The 21,422-nt window shown below is 38.4% G+C and overlaps 2 protein-coding genes across 29 annotated transcripts; one reads left to right on the top strand and one right to left on the bottom strand.

The window, feature by feature from the left end:
• Positions 1 to 201: 201 nt before the first annotated feature.
• On the top strand, positions 202 to 9,012 carry dusp14 (dual specificity phosphatase 14). Of its 6 annotated transcripts, none has more exons than XM_077610539.1 (9): positions 202 to 519; positions 1,985 to 3,702; positions 4,601 to 4,718; positions 5,870 to 5,989; positions 7,528 to 7,645; positions 8,039 to 8,158; positions 8,471 to 8,539; positions 8,712 to 8,809; positions 8,875 to 9,012. In XM_077610539.1, exon 2 carries the CDS (start codon positions 2,046 to 2,048, stop codon positions 2,649 to 2,651), a length of 606 nt encoding a protein of 201 aa, XP_077466665.1. In that variant the 5' UTR covers positions 202 to 519; positions 1,985 to 2,045; the 3' UTR covers positions 2,652 to 3,702; positions 4,601 to 4,718; positions 5,870 to 5,989; positions 7,528 to 7,645; positions 8,039 to 8,158; positions 8,471 to 8,539; positions 8,712 to 8,809; positions 8,875 to 9,012. The 6 variants fall into 6 exon arrangements, with proteins under 6 accessions (XP_077466665.1, XP_077466663.1, XP_077466664.1 ...); XM_077610537.1 differs by having other exon boundaries at positions 8,707 to 8,809; XM_077610538.1 differs by lacking the exon at positions 7,528 to 7,645 and having other exon boundaries at positions 8,707 to 8,809.
• On the bottom strand, positions 8,672 to 21,189 carry LOC144083064 (uncharacterized). 23 transcript variants are annotated; one of them, XR_013303460.1, is made up of 19 exons: positions 21,040 to 21,189; positions 18,131 to 20,396; positions 17,931 to 18,013; positions 17,731 to 17,813; positions 17,603 to 17,622; positions 17,456 to 17,538; positions 17,249 to 17,374; positions 16,747 to 17,151; positions 16,588 to 16,678; positions 15,459 to 15,544; positions 14,121 to 14,238; positions 11,499 to 11,618; positions 10,827 to 10,944; positions 10,377 to 10,499; positions 10,167 to 10,275; positions 9,779 to 9,901; positions 9,431 to 9,582; positions 8,881 to 8,931; positions 8,672 to 8,794 (listed from the first exon to the last, which is right to left on the bottom strand). XR_013303460.1 is itself a non-coding variant. In XM_077610534.1 (17 exons), the coding sequence occupies exons 14-17, from the start codon at positions 10,426 to 10,428 to the stop codon at positions 9,504 to 9,506; spliced, it is 363 nt and encodes a 120-aa protein (XP_077466660.1). In that variant the 5' UTR covers positions 10,429 to 10,499; positions 10,827 to 10,944; positions 11,499 to 11,618; positions 14,121 to 14,238; positions 15,459 to 15,544; positions 16,588 to 16,678; positions 16,747 to 17,151; positions 17,249 to 17,374; positions 17,456 to 17,538; positions 17,603 to 17,622; positions 17,731 to 17,813; positions 17,931 to 18,013; positions 18,131 to 20,396; positions 21,040 to 21,189; the 3' UTR covers positions 8,672 to 9,503. The 23 variants fall into 23 exon arrangements, 3 of the variants coding, with proteins under 3 accessions (XP_077466660.1, XP_077466659.1, XP_077466661.1); XR_013303459.1 differs by having other exon boundaries at positions 8,672 to 8,931; XR_013303461.1 differs by lacking the exon at positions 8,881 to 8,931.
• Positions 21,190 to 21,422: the final 233 nt, after the last annotated feature.

Here is a 21,422-nt window from a genome sequence, read left to right as displayed (position 1 = left end):
ACTCTTGGCCCCCTTTAAACATTTTTAATGAAGTTTTCAATTCAATGTTATTTACAATTATTTGTATATATTTTTATCTACATTTCAGATACACTGATTTGAGGAGACATGAAATATTACTATTTTTTCAGAGCCTTAAATATGATTAAAAAAATAAAATAAAAAAGAGATAAAAGAAAATAATTGATGCATGCCAGGGTTAAAAACTAGGAAGACTGACCATGAATTAATTCTCAGCTTTCGCTGCCACCGACGTCTTGCCTAAAAAAAATTGTAGTGAGTGCTTTTGGCCTTGGCGTGTCGCTGTTGTCACCCCCACACTCAAGCCGTGAAAAAGGAGGAGCCTCCGCGGACTTTGTCGTCACGCTGCGTGTCGTGGAGCCCCCCCACACATAACCCACTCCCAACTACCTGCACCTCGGCGTGATTGAACGGACCGAGTGGACGCCGGTAACCGACGTGGGCCTTGCGTGAAACGAGAAATCGTCCCCATCGTTATCAGCTTCTTGAGTCACACTGGTGAGTGGTTACTTTTTTTATATAAATATAAACCAGCTATTTAACAACACTTGAATGTAGATTTTTCCAAACGCCTGATAATAAATGAATGACATGCAGGAATCTTACGCACTGATGTGGATTTACACTATTTATGCTTATTAAATAGACTTGTTTCTGGAAAAAAATACTTAACATTGTTGAATTTGGATGATCGTTTTTTTATTGCTGCAGTTAAATTTAGACATGCGAATATTTCTGTTCGTTATTAGAATGTATCAAATTTAAAATGTTTAAACACAATGAGATCATCACTTCAAATATGAAGTTTTTTGCAATAGAATTAGTATGAGTATTAATTTTAAAAAATCAGTTTTATTCCTCGAGCGATTATTAAATGATTATGTATATCAAAAGAAAAAAAGGCAGGTGTTTTAGAACACTGTCTTTAAAAAGAAAAAAATCGACTACTACTTCATTGAATAATAACTTAATAGTGACACATTTAAAAGTAATTTAATGGAAAGAAAATGTCATTTAATTTGAGATATTCCCTTAAAAGCCAAATTTGACATCTTAATCCAAGCCTTACTTGTAGAACTGATTTCAAACTCTTGTTTTCAGCCACTTCAAGTAACAGAACTAGTTCCATATTCCGGAATAAAATGACCCGATCTAGTGAAGCAGAAAGCGACCACTTAGGACCTAAAAATGAGCCCTTCTTTTTTGTACACCGTTATCCCGGATTTTCCATAAAGTAGACTGCACCTAATTTTAAATTTTTCAGTTGGGTATCTCATGTTCCCCAGTTTGCGCTACCAGTGGAATCTGAACACTCACGTCAACAGACTTGAATGATGCCAGAAGATCTCCCTGGGACTGATTGCAGAGGAAGGAAAGAGCCACTAGTCATATGGATATGTCCATGTCTGTAGGTTGCCACAGCAACGTCTGCAATTTTGCTCCGTCTCCTTTGCTGATGAGAGGACAGCAACTTGTTCTCAATCATAGCAGGCGGAAAGAGAAGAAAATGGCTTTTGAATAACTCCCCGCTGTATATTTCTGCTGAGAATTGACGAGTTTTGTCGCCTGTTGTTTTCAAATGGCCTCCATTGACACTTGCTTGAAATTGAGTTTTGTCACCTGTTCTTTTAAAATGGACTCCATTGACAAGTCCGTCCATTTTAAACTGCGAGAGATGACCATTTTTGGAGGTGTATTGCCGTCAATGGCAGTCACTGAATTGGTAGCAGTAAAAAATGTAGGCTACAAATTTGGAGCCGTTTCATTTTTGTAATTGAGCACAAACAAGTGACATAAGCAACATACATCCTCTAGCTTAATGCTAACATCCAGTTCAAATAGTCATTGGTTGGCTAATAAAACTAGCGTATCCGAGACGGATCCCTGAGGAACCCCGCGACCCAAATTGAGGTTTTTAGAGGTGCGCTCATCCCACTTGACACATGAATTCTCCATTTCCCAGGATTCTCGGCGCTACGCTATGCCTCCCCTTTTCCGGCGTTGAGCGCGTCGTGGTCTTCGCCATGGGTTCCCGCGGCCGAGGATTCTTCCCCCAGCACCACCACCAGCAGCGTGGTTCGGTGGCCCCGCTTTCCACGGCGGAAGGCGGCATGGCCCAGATCACGCCGGGCCTGTTCCTGAGCCGGGGCAACGTGGCGTCCAACCGCGGCCTGCTGCTGTCCAAGGGCATCACCTGCGTGGTCAACGCCACGTTGGAGCTGCCCAACTTCAACTGGCCGCACGTGGAGTACGTCAAGGTGCCGCTGGCCGACGCGCCGCACTCGCCCATCTCGCTCTACTTTGACGGCGTGGCCGACAAGATCCACAGCGTGGGCCGCAAGCGCGGCGTGGTCCTGGTGCACTGCGCGGCGGGCGTCAGCCGCTCCGCCTCGCTCTGCCTGGCCTACCTCATGAAGTACCACCGCGTGTCGTTGGCCGACGCCCACGCCTGGGTGAAGGCCCGCCGCCCCGTCATCCGGCCCAACGGCGGTTTCTGGCGCCAGCTCATCGAGTACGAACGCAAGCTCTTCGGGAGGAACTCGGTCAAGATGGTGCAGACGCCCTACGGGCTCGTCCCCGACGTCTACCAGAGGGAACGCCGCGGTCTGGCGCCCTACTGGGGCATGTGAGACGCCGGCCGCGCTCCTCCAATCGGATGCTAGCGGGCCGGAGAGAGGCCCGCGGGTCTCCGTTTGCACATCGAGCGTGTTAACGGGTCAAACGGGACGGACCGTGAATCGTAGAAATGACCCTTACGTGAAAGTGTTTCCCTGTGAAAATTGTCAATTGTTTGAAGCTGGTGGAGCCGGGGGTCCGCAAACTGGCCCTCCGGTTCTGCCGTGGGTCCTGGTTTTCGTGCCAACCGATCCGGCACAATCAGGTTTCTGCTAAAACTAACGGGACTTGGAAGACACCCGTTTTGTGAAAAGATGCGGTTCTGTTTAGTTGGAATGGAATCCTGCACCCTCTGCGGCCCTTTGTGGATTAGTTTGGTGACCAATGTTTAAGGGTAAATCTTTATTTTTGGTTATTGAAAAACAAAATAAAACAAAAAAACAACCATGGTGCTGGCTAGGGGTATCATATTTAGGTTCATGTCATACTAACATTTGGTTTACAAATTGTTCCCCAACCACTGTGCATGCCAAAGGAAAATATCTCTCATACGTTGTAATATTCCGAGCGAAAAATCTTAAGAGACTAAAATCTGAAAAAGGAAGAGAATTGAGTCATACATTGCTTTATTATAAGATTCAAATCGTAATATTATGACGTTGAGGTCGTTTTGTTTATTTTTATGGAGTGTGAACCGGATGTTGTTTGGTTTTGCGGGCTTCAACTTTTGTCGACGTTAAATCTGTGTGAGCACAAAACTGCTTTTTGTGTATTATTGGGACATTTAAGTAATATTGGGAGAGAAAAAGTCGTAATATTTTTAGATGAAAGTCGTTTTTTGTTCGTTACGTGACCCGGAAGTTGTTTGATTTTGATGACATCATTTTTGGGCGACGTGAAGTGTGCGTGAACAGCAAATTGTTTATCGCCGCATGTTAGGAGAATTGTTTGGAGAAAAAATCATTAAAATATGACACTAAAATCGTTACATTACTTGTTTTTTTTTAAATCACTCGAACCAGAAGTTGTTCGGCATCCGGAGACATCAACTTTGGGCGACATAAGGTCAGTGTGAACAATTATATTTTGAAATAATGTTGGTGGGGTTTATTTGATTGCAGTTGATAAAACTTTGATGACAGAAACTTTATATTTTTAATCAAGGCGACAAGGTTTTAAATGTAACGACTTTCAGATAGTGGCGTGCCTTGAGATTTATGCCGCATCACCAAAATGTTAGGGAAACACAAAAATGTACGCCAGGTCTTTATTAAAAATACCTTTTATATCGGAATAAAATACTAAACAATTAAATGACACTAAAGTTAGTTTTTCTTTCGTAGTAATTTACCCTCTATTTTTTAAAATACAAAATAACTAAATTAATCCAAATAAAATTACTCTGCTAATGGCCCACCATTTTTTGTTTTGTTTTACTGTAGGCTTTTATTTTCTTCTTGAACTTCCTATTTCCATTTATAGAAATGCTTTTTTAAAAAAACGACACTTTATAGTAAGGCTTTTTTTTACTTAAGAAAGTGACCATGTATCGTAAGGCTTTTTTTTCTTAAAATAGACAATTTATAGAAAAGGCTTTTTTTTCTTAAAAAATGACCATGTATAATAAGGCTTTTTTCTTGAAGAAAAAAAAGATCATGTATAGTAAGGCATTTATTTCTTAAAAAATGACCATGTATAGTAAGGCTTTTTTAAAATGACCATTTATAGTAAGGCTTTTTATTTAAAAAATGACCATGTATAGTAAGGCTTTTTTAAAATGACCATTTATAGTAAGGCTTTTTATTTAAAAAATGACCATGTATAGTAAGGCTTTTTTTAAATGACCATTTATAGTAAGGCTTTAAAAAAAGACCATGTATAGTAAGGCTTTTTGTTAAAAAAAGACCATGTATACTATACATGAGTCCTCATCTCATTTTCTGAACTGCTTTATCCTCATTAGGGTAGCGGGGGATGCTGGAGCCAATCCCATTTGTCTCCAGGCCAGCGGCGGGGGACATCCTGAATCGGTGGCCAGACGATCTTATGGTACATGGAGACGGACAACCACGCACTGTATAGTAAGTCTTTTTTCCTTAAAAACGACATTGTATAGTAAGGCTTTTTTTCCCTAAAAAACGACATAGTATAGTAAGGGTTTTTTTTCTCAAAAAACGACATAGTATACAAAGGGTTTTTTCCCTAAAAAACGACATAGTATAGTAAGGCTTTTTTTTCTTAAAAAACGACATAGTATACAAAGGGTTTTTTCCCTAAAAAACGACACAGTATAGTAAGGCTTTTTTCCCTAAAAAAACGACATAATATAGTAAGGCTTTTTTTCCTAAAAAAAAACGACATAGTATAGTAAGGCTTTTTTTTCCCTAAAAACGACATAGTATAGTAAGGTTTTTTCCCTAAAAATGACATAATATAGTAAGGGCTTTTTTTTTTCTTAAAAAATGACATAGTATAGTAATGCTTTTTTCCCTAAAAAAACAACATAGTATAGTAAGGCTTTTTTTCCCCAAAAAAATGACATAGTATAGTAAGGCTTTTTTTTCCCTAAAAAACAACATAGTATAGTAAGGCTTTTTTTCCTAAAAAAAAGACATAGTATAGTAAGGCTTTTTTTCTTAAAAAACGACATAGTATAGTAAGGCTTTTTTCCCCAAAAAATGACATAGTATAGTAAGGCTATTTTCCCCAAAAAACGACATAGTATAGTAAGGCTATTTTCCCCAAAAAACGACATAGTATAGTAAGGCTTTTTTCCCCCAAAAAAACGACATAGTATAGTAAGGCTTTTTTTCCCTAAAAATGACATAATATAGTAAGGTTTTTTTTTTCTTAAAAAATGACATAGTATAGTAATGCTTTTTTTCCCCCTAAAAAACAACATAGTATAGTAAGGCTTTTTTTCCTAAAAAAAAGACATAGTATAGTAAGGCTTTTTTTCCCTAAAAACGACATAGTATAGTAAGGTTTTTTCCCTAAAAATGACATAATATAGTAAGGTTTTTTTTTTTTCTTAAAAAATGACATAGTATAGTAATGCTTTTTTTTCCCTAAAAAACAACATAGTATAGTAAGGCTTTTTTTCCTAAAAAAAAGACATAGTATAGTAAGGCTTTTTTTCTTAAAAAACGACATAGTATAGTAAGGCTTTTAAAAAAAATGACCATGTATAGTAAGCCTCATCTCATTTTCTGAACTGCTTTATCCTCATTAGGGTAGCGGGGGATGCTGGAGCCAATCCCATTTGTCTCCAGGCCAGAGGCGGGGGACATCCTGAATCGGTGGCCAGACGATCTTAGGGTACAAGGAGATGGACAACCACACACACTGTATAGTAAGTCTTTTTTCCTTAAAAACAACATAGTATAGTAAGGCTTTTTTTCTTTAAAAAACGACATAGTATAGTAAGGCTTTTTTTCTTTAAAAAACGACATAGTATAGTAAGGCTTTTTTCTTTAAAAAAATGACATAGTATATAGTAAGGCTTTTTTTCTTAAGAAAAAACGACAGTATAGTAAGGCTTTTTTTTTAAATTAAAAAACGACAGATAGTAAGGCTTTTTTAAATTAAAAAACGACACCGTATAGTAAGGTTTTCCTAAAAAACGACATAGTATAGTAAGGCTTTTTTCTTAAAAAAACGACATAGTATAGTAAGGCTTTTTTTCTTAAAAAAACGACATAGTATAGTAAGGCTATTTTTCCCTAAAAAACGACATAGTATAGTAAGGCTTTTTTCTTAAAAAAAAAACGACATAGTACAGTAAGGCTATTTTTCCCTAAAAAATGACATAGTATAGTAAGGCTTTTTTCCCTAGAAAATGACATAGTATAGTAAGGCTTTTTTTCTTAAAAAAACGACATTTGTATAGTAAGGCTATTTTCCCCTAAAAAACGACATAGTATAGTAAGGCTTTTTTTTTTCTTAAAAAACGACATAGTATAGTAAGGCTATTTTTCCCTAAAAAAACGACATAGTATAGTAAGGCTATTTTTCCCTAAAAAACGACATAGTATAGTAAGGCTTTTTTCTTAAAAAAACGACATAGTATAGTAAGCCTTTTCTTCCTAAAAAAAAACAGCATAGTATAGTAAGGTTTTTTCCCTAAAAAACGACATAGTATAGTAAGGCTTTTTTTCTTAAAAAAAACGACATAGTATAGTAAGGCTATTTTCCCCAAAAAACTACATAGTATAGTAAGGCTTTTTTTTTCTAAAAAAAACGACAGTATAGAAAGGGTTTTTTCCCTAAAAAACGACATAGTATAGTAAGGCTTTTTTCCCTAAAAAAACGACATAATATAGTAAGGCTTTTTTTCCTAAAAAAAACGACATAGTATAGTAAGGCTTTTTTCCCCTAAAAACGACATAGTATAGTAAGGTTTTTTCCCTAAAAATGACATAATATATTAAGGTTTTTTTTTTTCTTAAATAATGACATAGTATAGTAATGCTTTTTTTCCCTAAAAAACAACATAGTATAGTAAGGCTTTTTTTCCTAAAAAAATGACATAGTATAGTAAGGCTTTTTTTCTTAAAAAACGACATAGTAAGGCTTTTTTCCCTAAAAAAAAACGACATAGTATAGTAAGGCTTTTTTACCTAAAAAAGGACATAGTATAGTAAGGCTTTTTTCCCCAAAAAATGACATAGTATAGTAAGGCTATTTTCCCCAAAAACGACATAGTATAGTAAGGCTTTTTTCCCTAAAAAAATGACATAATATAGTAAGGCTTTTTTTCCTAAAAAAACGACATAGTATAGTAAGGCTTTTTTCCCTAAAAAAAAAACGAAAGTATAGTAAGGCTTTTAAAAAAAATGACCATGTATAGTAAGCCTCATCTCATTTTCTGAACTGCTTTATCCTCATTAGGGTAGCGGGGGATGCTGGAGCCAATCCCATTTGTCTCCAGGCCAGAGGCGGGGGACATCCTGAATCGGTGGCCAGACGATCTTAGGGTACAAGGAGACGGACAACCACGCACTGTATAGTAAGTCTTTTTTCCTTAAAAACGACATGGTATAGTAAGGCTTTTTTTCCCTAAAAAACGACATAGTATAGTAAGGCTTTTTTTCCTAAAAAACGACATAGTATAGTAAGGTTTTCCTAAAAAACGACATAGTATAGTAAGGCTTTTTTCCTAAAAAACGACATAGTATATATAGTAAGGCTTTTTTCCCTAAATAACGACATAGTATAGTAAGGCTTTTTTACTCTAAAAAACGACATAGTATAGTAAGGCTTTTTTCCTTAAACGACATAGTATAGTAAGGCTTTTTCTTTAAAATAAATGACCATGTATAGTAAGGCTTTTTTTTTTTAAATGACCATGTATAGTAAGCCTCATCTCATCTCATTTTCTGAACCGCTTTATCCTCATTAGGCTAGCGGGGGATGCTGGAGCCAATCCAAGCTGTCTCCAGGCCAGAGGCGGCGGACATCCTGAATCGGTGGCCAGCCGATCTTAGGGTACAAGGAGATGGACAACCACGCACACTGTATAGTAAGTCTTTTTTCCTTAAAAACAACATAGTATAGTAAGGCTTATTTTCTTTAAAAAACGACATAGTATAGTAAGGCTTTTTTTCTTTAAAAAACGACATAGTATAGTAAGGCTTTTTTTCTTAAAAACGACATAGTATAGTAAGGCTTTTTTTCTTAAAAACGACATAGTATAGTAAGGCTTTTTTTAAAAACGATATACTATAGTAAGGCTTTTTTTCTTAAAAAAACGACATAGTATAGTAAGGCTTTTTTCTTTAAAAAAAGACGGTATAGTAAGGCTTTTTTCTTTAAAAAATGATCTTTCTGACAGGATGGAGTAGTTTTGGGACCAGCTTGCGGATGAAGCGCCGCCCCGACCGGTCGCCTTTGTATTGACTCGGTAGGTGATGTCTTGCCTTGTTGCAGCGATCCTAGTGCGTGTGCATAGCCACATCCCCTTACAAAATAGTTTTTCGAATGAAACATTTTTTTTTAATAAATCAAAGTCAAGGTCACATAATAGAACAAGAGATACTTTGCTGTCAACTTTTATTTTTATTTTTTCAGATGAGTGACAACGGCAAAAATGGATGACTTGTGGGATGGACAGTCTTCCAACGAAAAGGTTTCCCAAAGGAAAGCGAGAGGAGGACACCTGAAGACAAAAAAAGTAAGTTTAAAAGAGACATTCATGTTGCTGTGCAGAAAATATTTCTTTTCTTTTGTTTTTCTTAGACTCACTTGCGGATGTTGATTTCACCAAGGGGCTGACGCAGGAGGAATTCCAGCTTTCTTTTAAAATGCCAGAATTGTCAAGAGTGTAAGACCTTTTGGCCCATTAAACGAGACTTGAGTACAGTCACACATTCTTAACCATTTTGTGGAGATGGCTTATACACTTAGTTAAATGAGTCGAGCGCCTCCTCAGCGCAAAGACTTAGCCGGTCGAAGTTTAGTGGGACGGTGGGAGGGCCCAATAGCGCGCGGGGTAAGTATGTGCACAGTAGAGTTTGTGCCTACCACCGAGTGGAAGCCGGTTCGCATCCCGCAGACGTACTCTTGGTGCCTCTCCCCGCCTTCGGCGGGGAGAGACACCTGCGACATAAGACTAGTTACCTTTTACTAAAATAAACTTTCGAAAATTAAATTTGACATTTAAACATTACATCAAAATTAGTTAAAAGAATTGGCCTAAAAAAACAATAGACAAGAAAACTTTTATTGGACAGGACCATGCTGAGTACGGAGGCGTCTTACACACTTAGCCAAAATCACTCCAGCGCCCTCTTACCGAAAAGACTTAGCCGGTCGAAGTTTAGTGGGTGTGTGGGTGGGCCCCTTGGCGCACACAGTAGAGTATGCGCCTACCACCGAGTGGAAGCTGGTTCGCGTCCCGCAGACGTACTCTTGGTGCCCCTCCCCGCCTTCGGCGGGGAGAGACACCTGCGACATAAGACAAATTACCTTTTACTAAAATAAACTTTCAAAAATTAAATTTTACATTTAAACATTGCATCAAAATTAGTTAAAAGAATTGGCCTACAAAAACAAAAGACAAGAAAACTTTTATTGGACAGGACCATGCTGAGTAGGGAGGCGGCTTACACACTTAGCCAAAATCACTCCAGCGCCCTCTTACCGAAAATACTCAGCCGGTTGTAGTTTAGTGGGAAGGTGGGAGGGCCCTTTAGCACACACAGTAGAGCATATGCCTACCGTCGAATGGAAGCCGGTTCGCGTCCCGCAGACGAACTCTTGGTGCCTGCGACAAAAGACTCATTACCTTTTACTAAGAAAAACTTTAAAAATTAAATTTTCCATTTAAACATTACATAAAAATTAGTTAAAAGAATTGGCCTAAAAAAACAAAAGACACTGGCTATTAGCTAGGATTTCAAATAAGCCACCCAAACTTTTATTGGTTGGCATTCCCACCACAACCGCCGGCTGTCGAAGAACCGCATGGTGGCGTTGTTCTGCCAGTCGCCCTCGTCCACATCCACGTATGCCGAATGACGGGGACACACCTCAAACCCACGGCTGTCACGGGGTGAGGCAAGCAGGACTTGACTTGTCGATCGGTCGGCTGCACCCGTTCTTCTCCTCCCCACTCCTCTTCCACGTTGTCCAATGCATCTGTCATGACACAAAGACAATTATTTCTCAACACTGCCTAAGATGACAACATTTTTGTCCTACGGTGCTAATATCTTTACGGTCGCGACACGGTTTTCTACCTGGCATGACGAAGGCGGTGGCGATGTGCATCTGTCCCAACTGCATGACCATGTCAGCCTCCGCTCACTGGGGCGCCGGAGACTCCTGGATGCAGGCGCAATCCGTGGGGCGCCGGTACAAGTCTGTCAACAAACAAGGCAAGGCGTTGGGTAACTTGCGGGGAACATTTCCTCCATGCTGTAGCTTACATATGCCTTTCTATACTATGTCGTTTTTTTTAAGAAATAAAGCTTTACTATACATGGTCGTTTTTTTTAGAAAAAAGGCTTATTATTCTATGTCGTTTTTAATGAATAAAGCTTTGTTATACATTGTGTCATGTTTTTTACGAAAAAAGCCTTACTATACTATGTCGTTTTTTAAGAAAAAAAAAAGCCTTACTATACTAAGTCGTTTTTTAAGAAAAAAGCCTTAGTATATCATGTCGTTTTTAAGGAAAAAAGACTTACTATACAGTGCATGGTTGTCCGTCTCCTTGTACCCTAAGATCGTCTGGCCACCGATTCAGGATGTCCCCCGCCTCTGGCGTGGAGACAAATGGGATTGGCTCCAGCATCCCCCGCTACCCTAATGAGGATAAAGCAGTTCGGAAAATGAGATGAGGCTTACTATACATGGTCTTTTTTTTTTTTTTAAAAGCCTTACTATACTATGTCGTTTTTTTTTTTTTTAGGAAAAAAAGCCTTACTATACTATGTCGTTTTTTAGGGAAAAAAGCCTTACTATACTATGTCGTTTTTTAGGGAAAAAATCCTTTCTATACTATGTCGTTTTTTAAGAAAAAAAAACCTTACTATACTATGTCGTTTTTAGGGAAAAAAGCCTTACTATACTATGTCGTTTTTTAGGGGGAAAAAGCCTTACTATACTATGTCGTTTTTTAGGGAAAAAACCTTACTATACTATGCTGTTTTTTTTTTTTTTTTTAGGAAAAAAAGGCTTACTATACCATGTCGTTTTTTAGGGAAAAAACCCTTTGGATACTATGTCGTATATTGAGAAAAAAAACCCTTACTATACTATGTCGTTTTTTAAAGAAAAAAAGCCTTACTATACTATGTCGTTTTTTAAAGAAAAAAAGCCTTACTATACTATGTTGTTTTTAAGGAAAAAAGACTTACTATACAGTGTGTGTGGTTGTCCATCTCCTTGTACCCTAAGATCGTCTGGCCACCGATTCAGGATGTCCCCCGCCTCTGGCGTGTAGACAAATGGGATTGGCTCCAGCATCCCCCGCTACCCTAATGAGGATAAAGCAGTTCAGAAAATGAGATGAGGCTTACTATACATGGTCATTTTTTTTAAAAGCCTTACTATACTTTCGTTTTTTTTTTTAGGGAAAAAAGCCTTATTATACTATGTCGTTTTTTTAGGAAAAAAAGCCTTACTATATTATGTCATTTTTTTAGGGAAAAAAGCCTTACTATACTATGTCGTTTTTGGGAAAATAGCCTTACTATACTATGTCATTTTTTGGGGAAAAAAGCCTTACTATACTATGTCCTTTTTTAGGTAAAAAAGCCTTACTATACTATGTCGTTTTTTTTAGGAAAAAAAGCCTTACTATACTATGTCGTTTTTTTAAGAAAAAAAGCCTTACTATACTATGTCATTTTTTTAGGAAAAAAAAGCCTTACTATACTATGTTGTTTTTTAGGGAAAAAAGCATTACTATACTATGTCATTTTTTAAGAAAAAAAAAGCCTTACTATATTATGTCATTTTTAGGGAAAAAACCTTACTATACTATGTCGTTTTTAGGGAAAAAAAGCCTTACTATACTATGTCGTTTTTCTAGGAAAAAAAGCCTTACTATATTATGTCGTTTTTTGGGGGGGGAAAAGCCTTACTATACTATGCTGTTTTTTTTGGGGGAAAAAAAAGCCTTACTATACTATGTCGTTTTTTTTGAGAAAAAAAAGCCTTACTATACTATGTCGTTTTTTTGGGGAAAATAGCCTTACTATACTATGTCATTTTTTGGGGAAAAAAGCCTTACTATACTATGTCGTTTTTTAGGAAAAAAAGCCTTACTATACTATGTCGTTTTTTAGGAAAAAAAGCCTTACTATACTATGTCGTTTTTTAGGGAAAAAACCTTACTATACTATGCTGTTTTTGGGAAAATAGCCTTACTATACTATGTCATTTTTTGGGGAAAAAAGCCTTACTATACTATGTCGTTTTTTTTAGGAAAAAAAGCCTTACTATACTATGTCGTTTTTTTAAGAAAAAAAGCCTTACTATACTATGTCATTTTTTTAGGAAAAAAAGCCTTACTATACTATGTTGTTTTTTAGGGAAAAAAGCATTACTATACTATGTCATTTTTTAAGAAAAAAAAAGCCTTACTATATTATGTCATTTTTAGGGAAAAAACCTTACTATACTATGTCGTTTTTAGGGAAAAAAAGCCTTACTATACTATGTCGTTTTTCTAGGAAAAAAAGCCTTACTATATTATGTCGTTTTTTTGGGGGGAAAAAGCCTTACTATACTATGCTGTTTTTTTGGGGGGAAAAAAAAGCCTTACTATACTATGTCGTTTTTTTTGAGAAAAAAAAGCCTTACTATACTATGTCGTTTTTTTGGGGAAAATAGCCTTACTATACTATGTCATTTTTTGGGGAAAAAAGCCTTACTATACTATGTCGTTTTTTAGGAAAAAAAGCCTTACTATACTATGTCGTTTTTTAGGAAAAAAAGCCTTACTATACTATGTCGTTTTTTAGGGAAAAAACCTTACTATACTATGCTGTTTTTGGGAAAATAGCCTTACTATACTATGTCATTTTTTGGGGAAAAAAGCCTTACTATACTATGTCCTTTTTTAGGTAAAAAAGCCTTACTATACTATGTCGTTTTTTTTAGGAAAAAAAGCCTTACTATACTATGTCGTTTTTTTAAGAAAAAAAGCCTTACTATACTATGTCATTTTTTTAGGAAAAAAAGCCTTACTATACTATGTTGTTTTTTAGGGAAAAAAGCATTACTATACTATGTCATTTTTTAAGAAAAAAAAAGCCTTACTATATTATGTCATTTTTAGGGAAAAAACCTTACTATACTATGTCGTTTTTAGGGAAAAAAAGCCTTACTATACTATGTCGTTTTTCTAGGAAAAAAAGCCTTACTATATTATGTCGTTTTTTTGGGGGGAAAAAGCCTTACTATACTATGCTGTTTTTTTTGGGGGAAAAAAAAGCCTTACTATACTATGTCGTTTTTTTTGAGAAAAAAAAGCCTTACTATACTATGTCGTTTTTTTGGGGAAAATAGCCTTACTATACTATGTCATTTTTTGGGGAAAAAAGCCTTACTATACTATGTCGTTTTTTAGGAAAAAAAGCCTTACTATACTATGTCGTTTTTTAGGAAAAAAAGCCTTACTATACTATGTCGTTTTTTAGGGAAAAAACCTTACTATACTATGCTGTTTTTTTTAGGAAAAAAAGGCTTACTATACCATGTCGTTTTTTAGGGAAAAAAAGCCTTACTATACTATGTCGTTTTTAGGGAAAAAAACCTTTGTATACTATGTCGTTTTTTGAGAAAAAAAAACCTTACTATACTATGTCGGTTTTTAGGAAAAAAAGCCTTACTATACTATGTCGTTTTTTAGGAAAAAAAGCCTTACTATACTATGTCGTTTTTTAGGGAAAAAAAGCCTTACTATACTATGTCGTTTTTTAGGGAAAAAAAGCCTTACTATACCATGTCGTTTTTAAGGAAAAAAGACTTACTATACAGTGCGTGGTTGTCCGTCTCCTTGTACCCTAAGATCGTCTGGCCACCGATTCAGGATGTCCCCCGCCTCTGGCCTGGAGACAAATGGGATTGGCTCCAGCATCCCCCGCTACCCTAATGAGGATAAAGCAGTTCAGAAAATGAGATGAGGCTTACTATACATGGTCATTTTTTTTAAAAGCCTTACTATACTTTCGTTTTTTTTTTTAGGGAAAAAAGCCTTATTATACTATGTCGTTTTTTTAGGAAAAAAAGCCTTACTATATTATGTCATTTTTTTTAGGGAAAAAAGCCTTACTATACTATGTCGTTTTTGGGAAAATAGCCTTACTATACTATGTCATTTTTTGGGGAAAAAAGCCTTACTATACTATGTCCTTTTTTAGGTAAAAAAGCCTTACTATACTATGTCGTTTTTTTTAGGAAAAAAAGCCTTACTATACTATGTCGTTTTTTTAAGAAAAAAAGCCTTACTATACTATGTCATTTTTTTAGGAAAAAAAGCCTTACTATACTATGTTGTTTTTTAGGGAAAAAAGCATTACTATAATATGTCATTTTTTAAGAAAAAAAAAAGCCTTACTATATTATGTCATTTTTAGGGAAAAAACCTTACTATACTATGTCGTTTTTAGGGAAAAAAAGCCTTACTATACTATGTCGTTTTTCTAGGAAAAAAAGCCTTACTATATTATGTCGTTTTTTTGGGGGGAAAAAGCCTTACTATACTATGCTGTTTTTTTGGGGGGAAAAAAAAGCCTTACTATACTATGTCGTTTTTTTTTAGAAAAAAAAGCCTTACTATACTATGTCGTTTTTTTGGGGAAAATAGCCTTACTATACTATGTCATTTTTTGGGGAAAAAAGCCTTACTATACTATGTCGTTTTTTAGGAAAAAAAGCCTTACTATACTATGTCGTTTTTTAGGAAAAAAAGCCTTACTATACTATGTCGTTTTTGGGGGAAAAAAGCCTTACTATACTATGTCGTTTTTTTAAGAAAAAAAAGCCTTACTATACTATGTCGTTTTTTAGGGAAAAAACCTTACAATACTATGCTGTTTTTTTTTGGGGGGGGGGGGGGAAGGCTTACTATACTATGTCGTTTTTTAGGGAAAAGACCCTTTGTATACTATGTCGTTTTTTAAGAAAAAAAAGCCTTACTATACTATGTCGTTTTTTAGGAAAAAAGCCTTACTATACTATGTCGTTTTTTAGGAAAACCTTACTATACTATGTCGTTTTTTAGGAAAAAAAGCCTTACTATACTATGTCGTTTTTTAGGGAAAAAAAGCCTTACTATACCATGTCGTTTTTAAGGAAAAAAGACTTACTATACAGTGCGTGGTTGTCCGTCTCCTTGTACCCTAAGATCGTCTGGCCGAGACAAATGGGATTGGCTCCAGCATCCCCCGCTACCCTAATGAGGATAAAGCAGTTCAGAAAATGAGATGAGGCTTACTATACATGGTCATTTTTTTTAAAAGCCTTACTATACTATGTCTTTTTTTTAGGGAAAAAAGCCTTACTATACTATGTCGTTTTTTTAAGAAAAAAAGCCTGACTATACTATGTCGTTTTTTTAAGAAAAAAGCCTTACTATACTATGTCGTTTTTTAGGGAAAAATAGCCTTACTATACTATGTCGTTTTTTAGGGAAAAATAGCCTTACTATACTATGTCGTTTTTTTAAGAAAAAAAGCCTTACTATACTATGTCGTTTTTTTAAGAAAAAAGCCTTACTATACTATGTCGTTTTTTAGGAAAACCTTACTATACTGTGTCGTTTTTTAATTTAAAAAAGCCTTACTATCTGTCGTTTTTTAATTTAAAAAAAAAAGCCTTACTATCTTTCTTTTTTTAAAGCCTTACTAAAATATTTCGTTTTTTAATTTAAAAAAAAAAAAGCCTTACTATACTGTCGTTTTTTCTTAAGAAAAAAAGCCTTACTATATACTATGTCATTTTTTTTAAAGAAAAAAGCCTTACTATACTATGTCGTTTTTAGGGGGAAAACGCCTTACTATGCTATGTCCTTTTTTAGGAAAAAAAGCCTTACTATACTATGTCGTTTTTTAAGAAAAAAGCCTTACCATACTTTGTCGTTTTTTTAAAGAAAAAAAGCCTTACTATACTATGTTGTTTTTTTTTTTAAAGCCTTACTATATTATGTTATTTTTTAGGAAAAAAAGCCTTACTATATATACTATATATTTTTTTAAGAATAAAGCTTTACTATACATGGTCATTTTTAAGGCTTTTTTTGTAAGGCTTTAAAACTAAAACAATGTATAAGGCTTTAAAAAAAAAAAAAAACGACCATCTATTGTAAGCCTTCTTTCCAAAAAAATGACTATGTATACATTGTCATTTTTTAGAAAAAAAAAGCCTAACGATTCATGGACAGAGAACAGCCTTTTTTCCCCCGACCAAAAGCCGGCCAAATCTCTTGTGGCTACCCACCGTAACAGATGACGCAGTTCTTCACCTTCCTCAATTCAGCAGCCACGTCCCCCCACAGAACGGTGAAGACCGACTTCCCGCTCTCGTCCAGCTGAAAGCAAAGACCCGATTAAGCGGACGGACGGCCAAATTCTATCCCTGGGGGGGGGCGGGGCTTGCCTGCATGGCGCGACCGATGCGCACGGAACTCCATGACAGCCGCCAGCACGTCTTCCCCATCTTGTGAATTTGAATTATTTTCTATAATATTTTTTCCAACAACCCTATCTTTTTTGTAATGTGAGTGATGCGATCAATTCCCTCAAAATCAAGAGGAAGTGGCGCAAAAATATCCCCAAAGCAACAGAAAATGAGGGATTGCTAACTGTTCAGACATGGGCTTGATCATCATCATCGAATCATCAAAAGCCTAATTGTCATCATACACAGCAGCGTATGACGAAATTGGTCGTCTCGAGATGTCCTCGGGGACATGCGGCAGGTTCGTTGGCAATCTGCTCTGATGGATTTATGGCATCTCCTCCCGAGAGCAACCAAATCCTGGCGACTGTAGAAAAGGTTTGCCTGGCAGATGTTAGCAAACAACGACAAGACTGAGGAAACAAAACTGGAGAGCAAGAGCCAGCTGCATCCACCCGCGCCGCCATCTTGGATCACTTACCTCCTTCCAACCAAAACGTTTGAAGAATTGAGCCAATTCAGAGTGTCTGTCGTAAGATGGCCGCCAGTCACTAACACCAACTACAGGGCCTCAAGACTCCTAGTTTACACGTACCCGTGAAGCACGCTGAAAGAGAGCAAACACGGGTGGAATGGGCTCGGCTTGCGATTGGACGACGGCACGGGCCGGCGGGCGTGGCCGACTCACTGCAGTTGTCTCTGTCCCTGTCGTCCATCAGTCCGTGCCGTCCGTCCACGCCCAAAAGTCCGCAGGGAGGGGAAAAGTTATAGCTTTTGGAAATTTCCAATAATTTAAGGAATTTTTCTTGCAAAGTGTGCTGAATTTTGCACTCACCTTGATCCCTCTGTCTGTCCCTGCCGTCCGTCCATGCCCAAAAGTCCGCAGAGGAGAAAAAAAGTTCAAGTCTTTGAACATTTTCCAATATTTTTTTTTTGGCAAAGTGTGTTGAATTTTGCACTCACCTTGATCCCTCCGTCTGTCCCTGCCGTCCGTCCCTGCCGTCCGTCCCTGCCGTCCGTCCCTGCCGTCCGTCCCTGCCGTCCATCTTTGCCGTCCGTTCATGCCCAAAAGTCCACGGGGGAAAAAAAGGTTCAAGTCTTTGAAATTTTTCCAATAAATTAATTACATTTTTTTAGCAAGGTGTGCTGAATTTTGCACTCACCTTGATCCCTCCGTCTGTCCCTGCCGTCCGTCCCTGCCGTCCGTCCCTGCCGTCCGTCCCTGCCGTCCGTCCTTGCCGTCCATCTTTGCCGTCCGTTCATGCCCAAAAGTCCACGGGGGAAAAAAAGGTTCAAGTCTTTGAAATTTTTCCAATAAATTAATTACATTTTTTTAGCAAGGTGTGCTGAATTTTGCACTCACCTTGATCCCTCTGTCCGTCCGTCCCGTCCGTGCCGTCCGTCCGTGCCGTCCGTCCGTGCCGTCCGTCCGTGCCGTCCGTCCGTGCCGTCCGTCCGTGCCGTCCGTCCGTGCCGTCCGTCCGTGCCGTCCGTCCGTCCGTCCGTGCCGTCCGTCCGTCCGTCCGTGCCGTCCGTCCGTCCGTCCGTGCCGTCCGTCCGTGCCGTCCGTCCGTCCGTGCCGTCCGTCCGTCCGTGCCGTCCGTCCGTCCGTGCCGTCCGTCCGTGCCGTCCGTCCGTGCCGTCCGTCCGTGCCGTCCGTCCGTGCCGTCCGTGCCGTCCGTCCGTGCCGTCCGTCCGTCCGTCCCCCAAAACTCAGCAGGGGAGAAAAGTGTCCAAAACTCCACTGGGGAGAAAAGTGTCCAAAACTCCACTGGGGAGAAAAGTGTCCAAAACTCCACTGGGGAGAAAAGTGTCCAAAAAGTGTCCAAAACTCCACTGGGGAGAAAAGTGTCCAAAAAGTGTCCAAAACTCCACTGGGGAGAAAAAGTGTCCAAAACTCCACTGGGGAGAAAAAGTGTCCAAAACTCCACTGGGGAGAAAAAGTGTCCAAAACTCCACTGGGGAGAAAAAGTGTCCAAAACTCCACTGGGGAGAAAAAGTGTCCAAAACTCCACTGGGGAGAAAAAGTGTCCAAAACTCCACTGGGGAGAAAAAGTGTCCAAAACTCCACTGGGGAGAAAAAGTGTCCAAAACTCCACTGGGGAGAAAAAGTGTCCAAAACTCCACTGGGGAGAAAAAGTGTCCAAAACTCCACTGGGGAGAAAAAGTGTCCAAAACTCCACTGGGGAGAAAAGTGTCCAAAAAGTGTCCAAAACTCCACTGGGGAGAAAAGTGTCCAAAAAGTGTCCAAAACTCCACTGGGGAGAAAAAAAGTGTCCAAGAAGTGTCCAAAACTCCACTAGGGAGAAAAGTGTCCACAAATCAAAACTCAAAAGACCTAAATACTTACCTGCACCGGTAAAAAAGTGTCCAAAAGTCCACCGGTAAAAAAGTGTCCATAAATCCACGGGTAAAAAAGTGTCCAAAAGTCCACGGGTAAAAAAGTGTCCAAACGTCCACGGGTAAAAAAGTGTCCAAAACTCCACTGGGGAGAAAAGTGTCCAAAAAGTGTCCAAAACTCCACTGGGGAGAAAAGTGTCCAAAAAGTGTCCAAAACTCCACTGGGGAGAAAAGTGTCCAAAAAGTGTCCAAAACTCCACTGGGGAGAAAAGTGTCCAAAAAGTGTCCAAAACTCCACTGGGGAGAAAAGTGTCCAAAAAGTGTCCAAAACTCCACTAGGGAGAAAAGTGTCCACAAATCAAAACTCAAAAGACCTAAATACTTACCTGCACCGGTAAAAAAAAGTGTCCAAAAGTCCACCGGTAAAAAAGTGTCCATAAATCCACGGGTAAAAAAGTGTCCAAACGTCCACGGGTAAAAAAGTGTCCAAAACTCCACTGGGGAGAAAAGTGTCCAAAACTCCACTGGGGAGAAAAGTGTCCAAAAAGTGTCCAAAACTCCACTGGGGAGAAAAGTGTCCAAAACTCCACTGGGGAGAAAAGTGTCCAAAACTCCACTGGGGAGAAAAGTGTCCAAAAAGTGTCCAAAACTCCACTAGGGAGAAAAGTGTCCACAAATCAAAACTCAAAGACCAAAATACTTACCTGCACCGGTAAAAAAGTGTCCAAAACTCCACTGGGGAGAAAAAAAGTGTCCAAAACTCCACTGGGGAGAAAAAAAGTGTCCAAAACTCCACTGGGGAGAAAAAAAGTGTCCAAAACTCCACTGGGGAGAAAAAAAGTGTCCAAAACTCCACTGGGGAGAAAAAAAGTGTCCAAAACTCCACTGGGGAGAAAAAAAGTGTCCAAAACTCCACTGGGGAGAAAAAAAGTGTCCAAAACTCCACTGGGGAGAAAAAAAGTGTCCAAAACTCCACTGGGGAGAAAAAAAGTGTCCAAAACTCCACTGGGGAGAAAAAAAGTGTCCAAGAAGTGTCCAAAACTCCACTGTGAAGAAGTATCCATAAATCCGCCGTCCGTCCGTCTGTGCCGTCCCTCCATGCCGCCCGTCCCTGCCGTCCGTCCATCCATGCCGTCCGTCCGTCCATGCTGTCCGTCCGTCCATGCCGTCCAGGTTGAACTTCACTTTAGTGTCCCGGAGGTACTGAGCCAGGCCGGCGTGGTGCAGTCAGACCAGGTGGCCCCAGGCCTTTTAGAACTCAAGCCGCTGTCCAGGAAGATGTCCGTCAACTTAAAAAAGCCACACAGGGACAGAGTTTAGTCTGCTTTCTAAACAAACATTTATAGCCTTAATTCCATCGTGTACATACACTACAACAAGTGCATGCCATACAATGTGTGTCAATCAATCACATTTGCATTTAACATCATTAACCAAAACTTTGAGCCCATTCGCACCGACAAATAAGTGTATTTTTACAAACAAAATCATAGGAGTATGAACATTAGCTTAACTAACGCTCATTTAGCATCCACAATAAAGTACAGTTAGAAGCACTACGTGGATTAGCCATTCGCGGCTAGCGCTAGCCTCGTGCTAATCGCTCATTAGCATGATATTTCCACACAAAAAAAGACAGTTGGAATCCCGTAACAATAACCACCGCGTTAAGAACACCGCTCGGTTCTTATGAATACTTGCCCAATACATAATTTAGCAAAATAACATTAAAATTTAAGCTTGAGGTTTAACCTTAACCCATGCTTGCTTAGCGGAGCTCAACATGGCGATCTTCAGCTCAAACTAAAGGTACACTTGTTCACTATAACAAGTAAGTAACTCGTAAGACATCAAAATAAACGCACACTTGTTCATTATAACAAGCAACTAACTCGTAAGACATTAAAATAAATGTTATAATTATTGTTATACCTGACTGGCGTGCAATAGGTCTGCGATACAGTGTGCCTAGCCCCACCACCTGAAGTCATTTGAAGTTAATCAGCGTGTTTTCGTCTCAGTGCCCTGTGATTGGCTGGCAAGCCATAGTTGGCCGTGATAGGCTCCAGCATCCCTGCAACCCCTGCGAAGTAAAGCGGTGCGGAAAATTATTGAATCAATGAATGATTTATTTTGAAAAACGGAATTATATCGGCACCATAAGATGGACCAGAGCTATTTTGTATAGCTACCAAAGAGATGTGTATTCTCAAATCAATAAAACTGAATACAGTATAAACCATTACACACACACACACATATATATATATATATATATATATATATATATATATATATATATATATATATATATA

The sequence above is a fragment of the Stigmatopora argus genome, chromosome 10 (assembly GCF_051989625.1).
Source record: "Stigmatopora argus isolate UIUO_Sarg chromosome 10, RoL_Sarg_1.0, whole genome shotgun sequence".
In the NCBI taxonomy this organism is placed as follows: Eukaryota; Metazoa; Chordata; class Actinopteri; order Syngnathiformes; family Syngnathidae; genus Stigmatopora; species Stigmatopora argus.
This window is presented reverse-complemented; position numbering and strand designations above follow the sequence as displayed.

Bases quoted from the DNA above. Each gene is read 5' to 3' on its own strand.
- dusp14 (XM_077610538.1), top strand. From the start codon at position 2,046: ATGGGTTCCCGCGGCCGAGGATTCTTCCCCCAGCACCACCACCAGCAG.
- LOC144083064 (XM_077610533.1), bottom strand. From the start codon at position 10,428: ATGGTCATGCAGTTGGGACAGATGCACATCGCCACCGCCTTCGTCATG. The intron at 10,276-10,376 runs GTAGAAAACCGT...GTGTCATGACAG, and splicing joins CACCGCCTTCGTCATGCCAG to ATGCATTGGACAACGTGGAA. The intron at 9,902-10,166 runs GTGTGTCCCCGT...CTTTTGTCGCAG, and splicing joins GTGACAGCCGTGGGTTTGAG to GCACCAAGAGTTCGTCTGCG.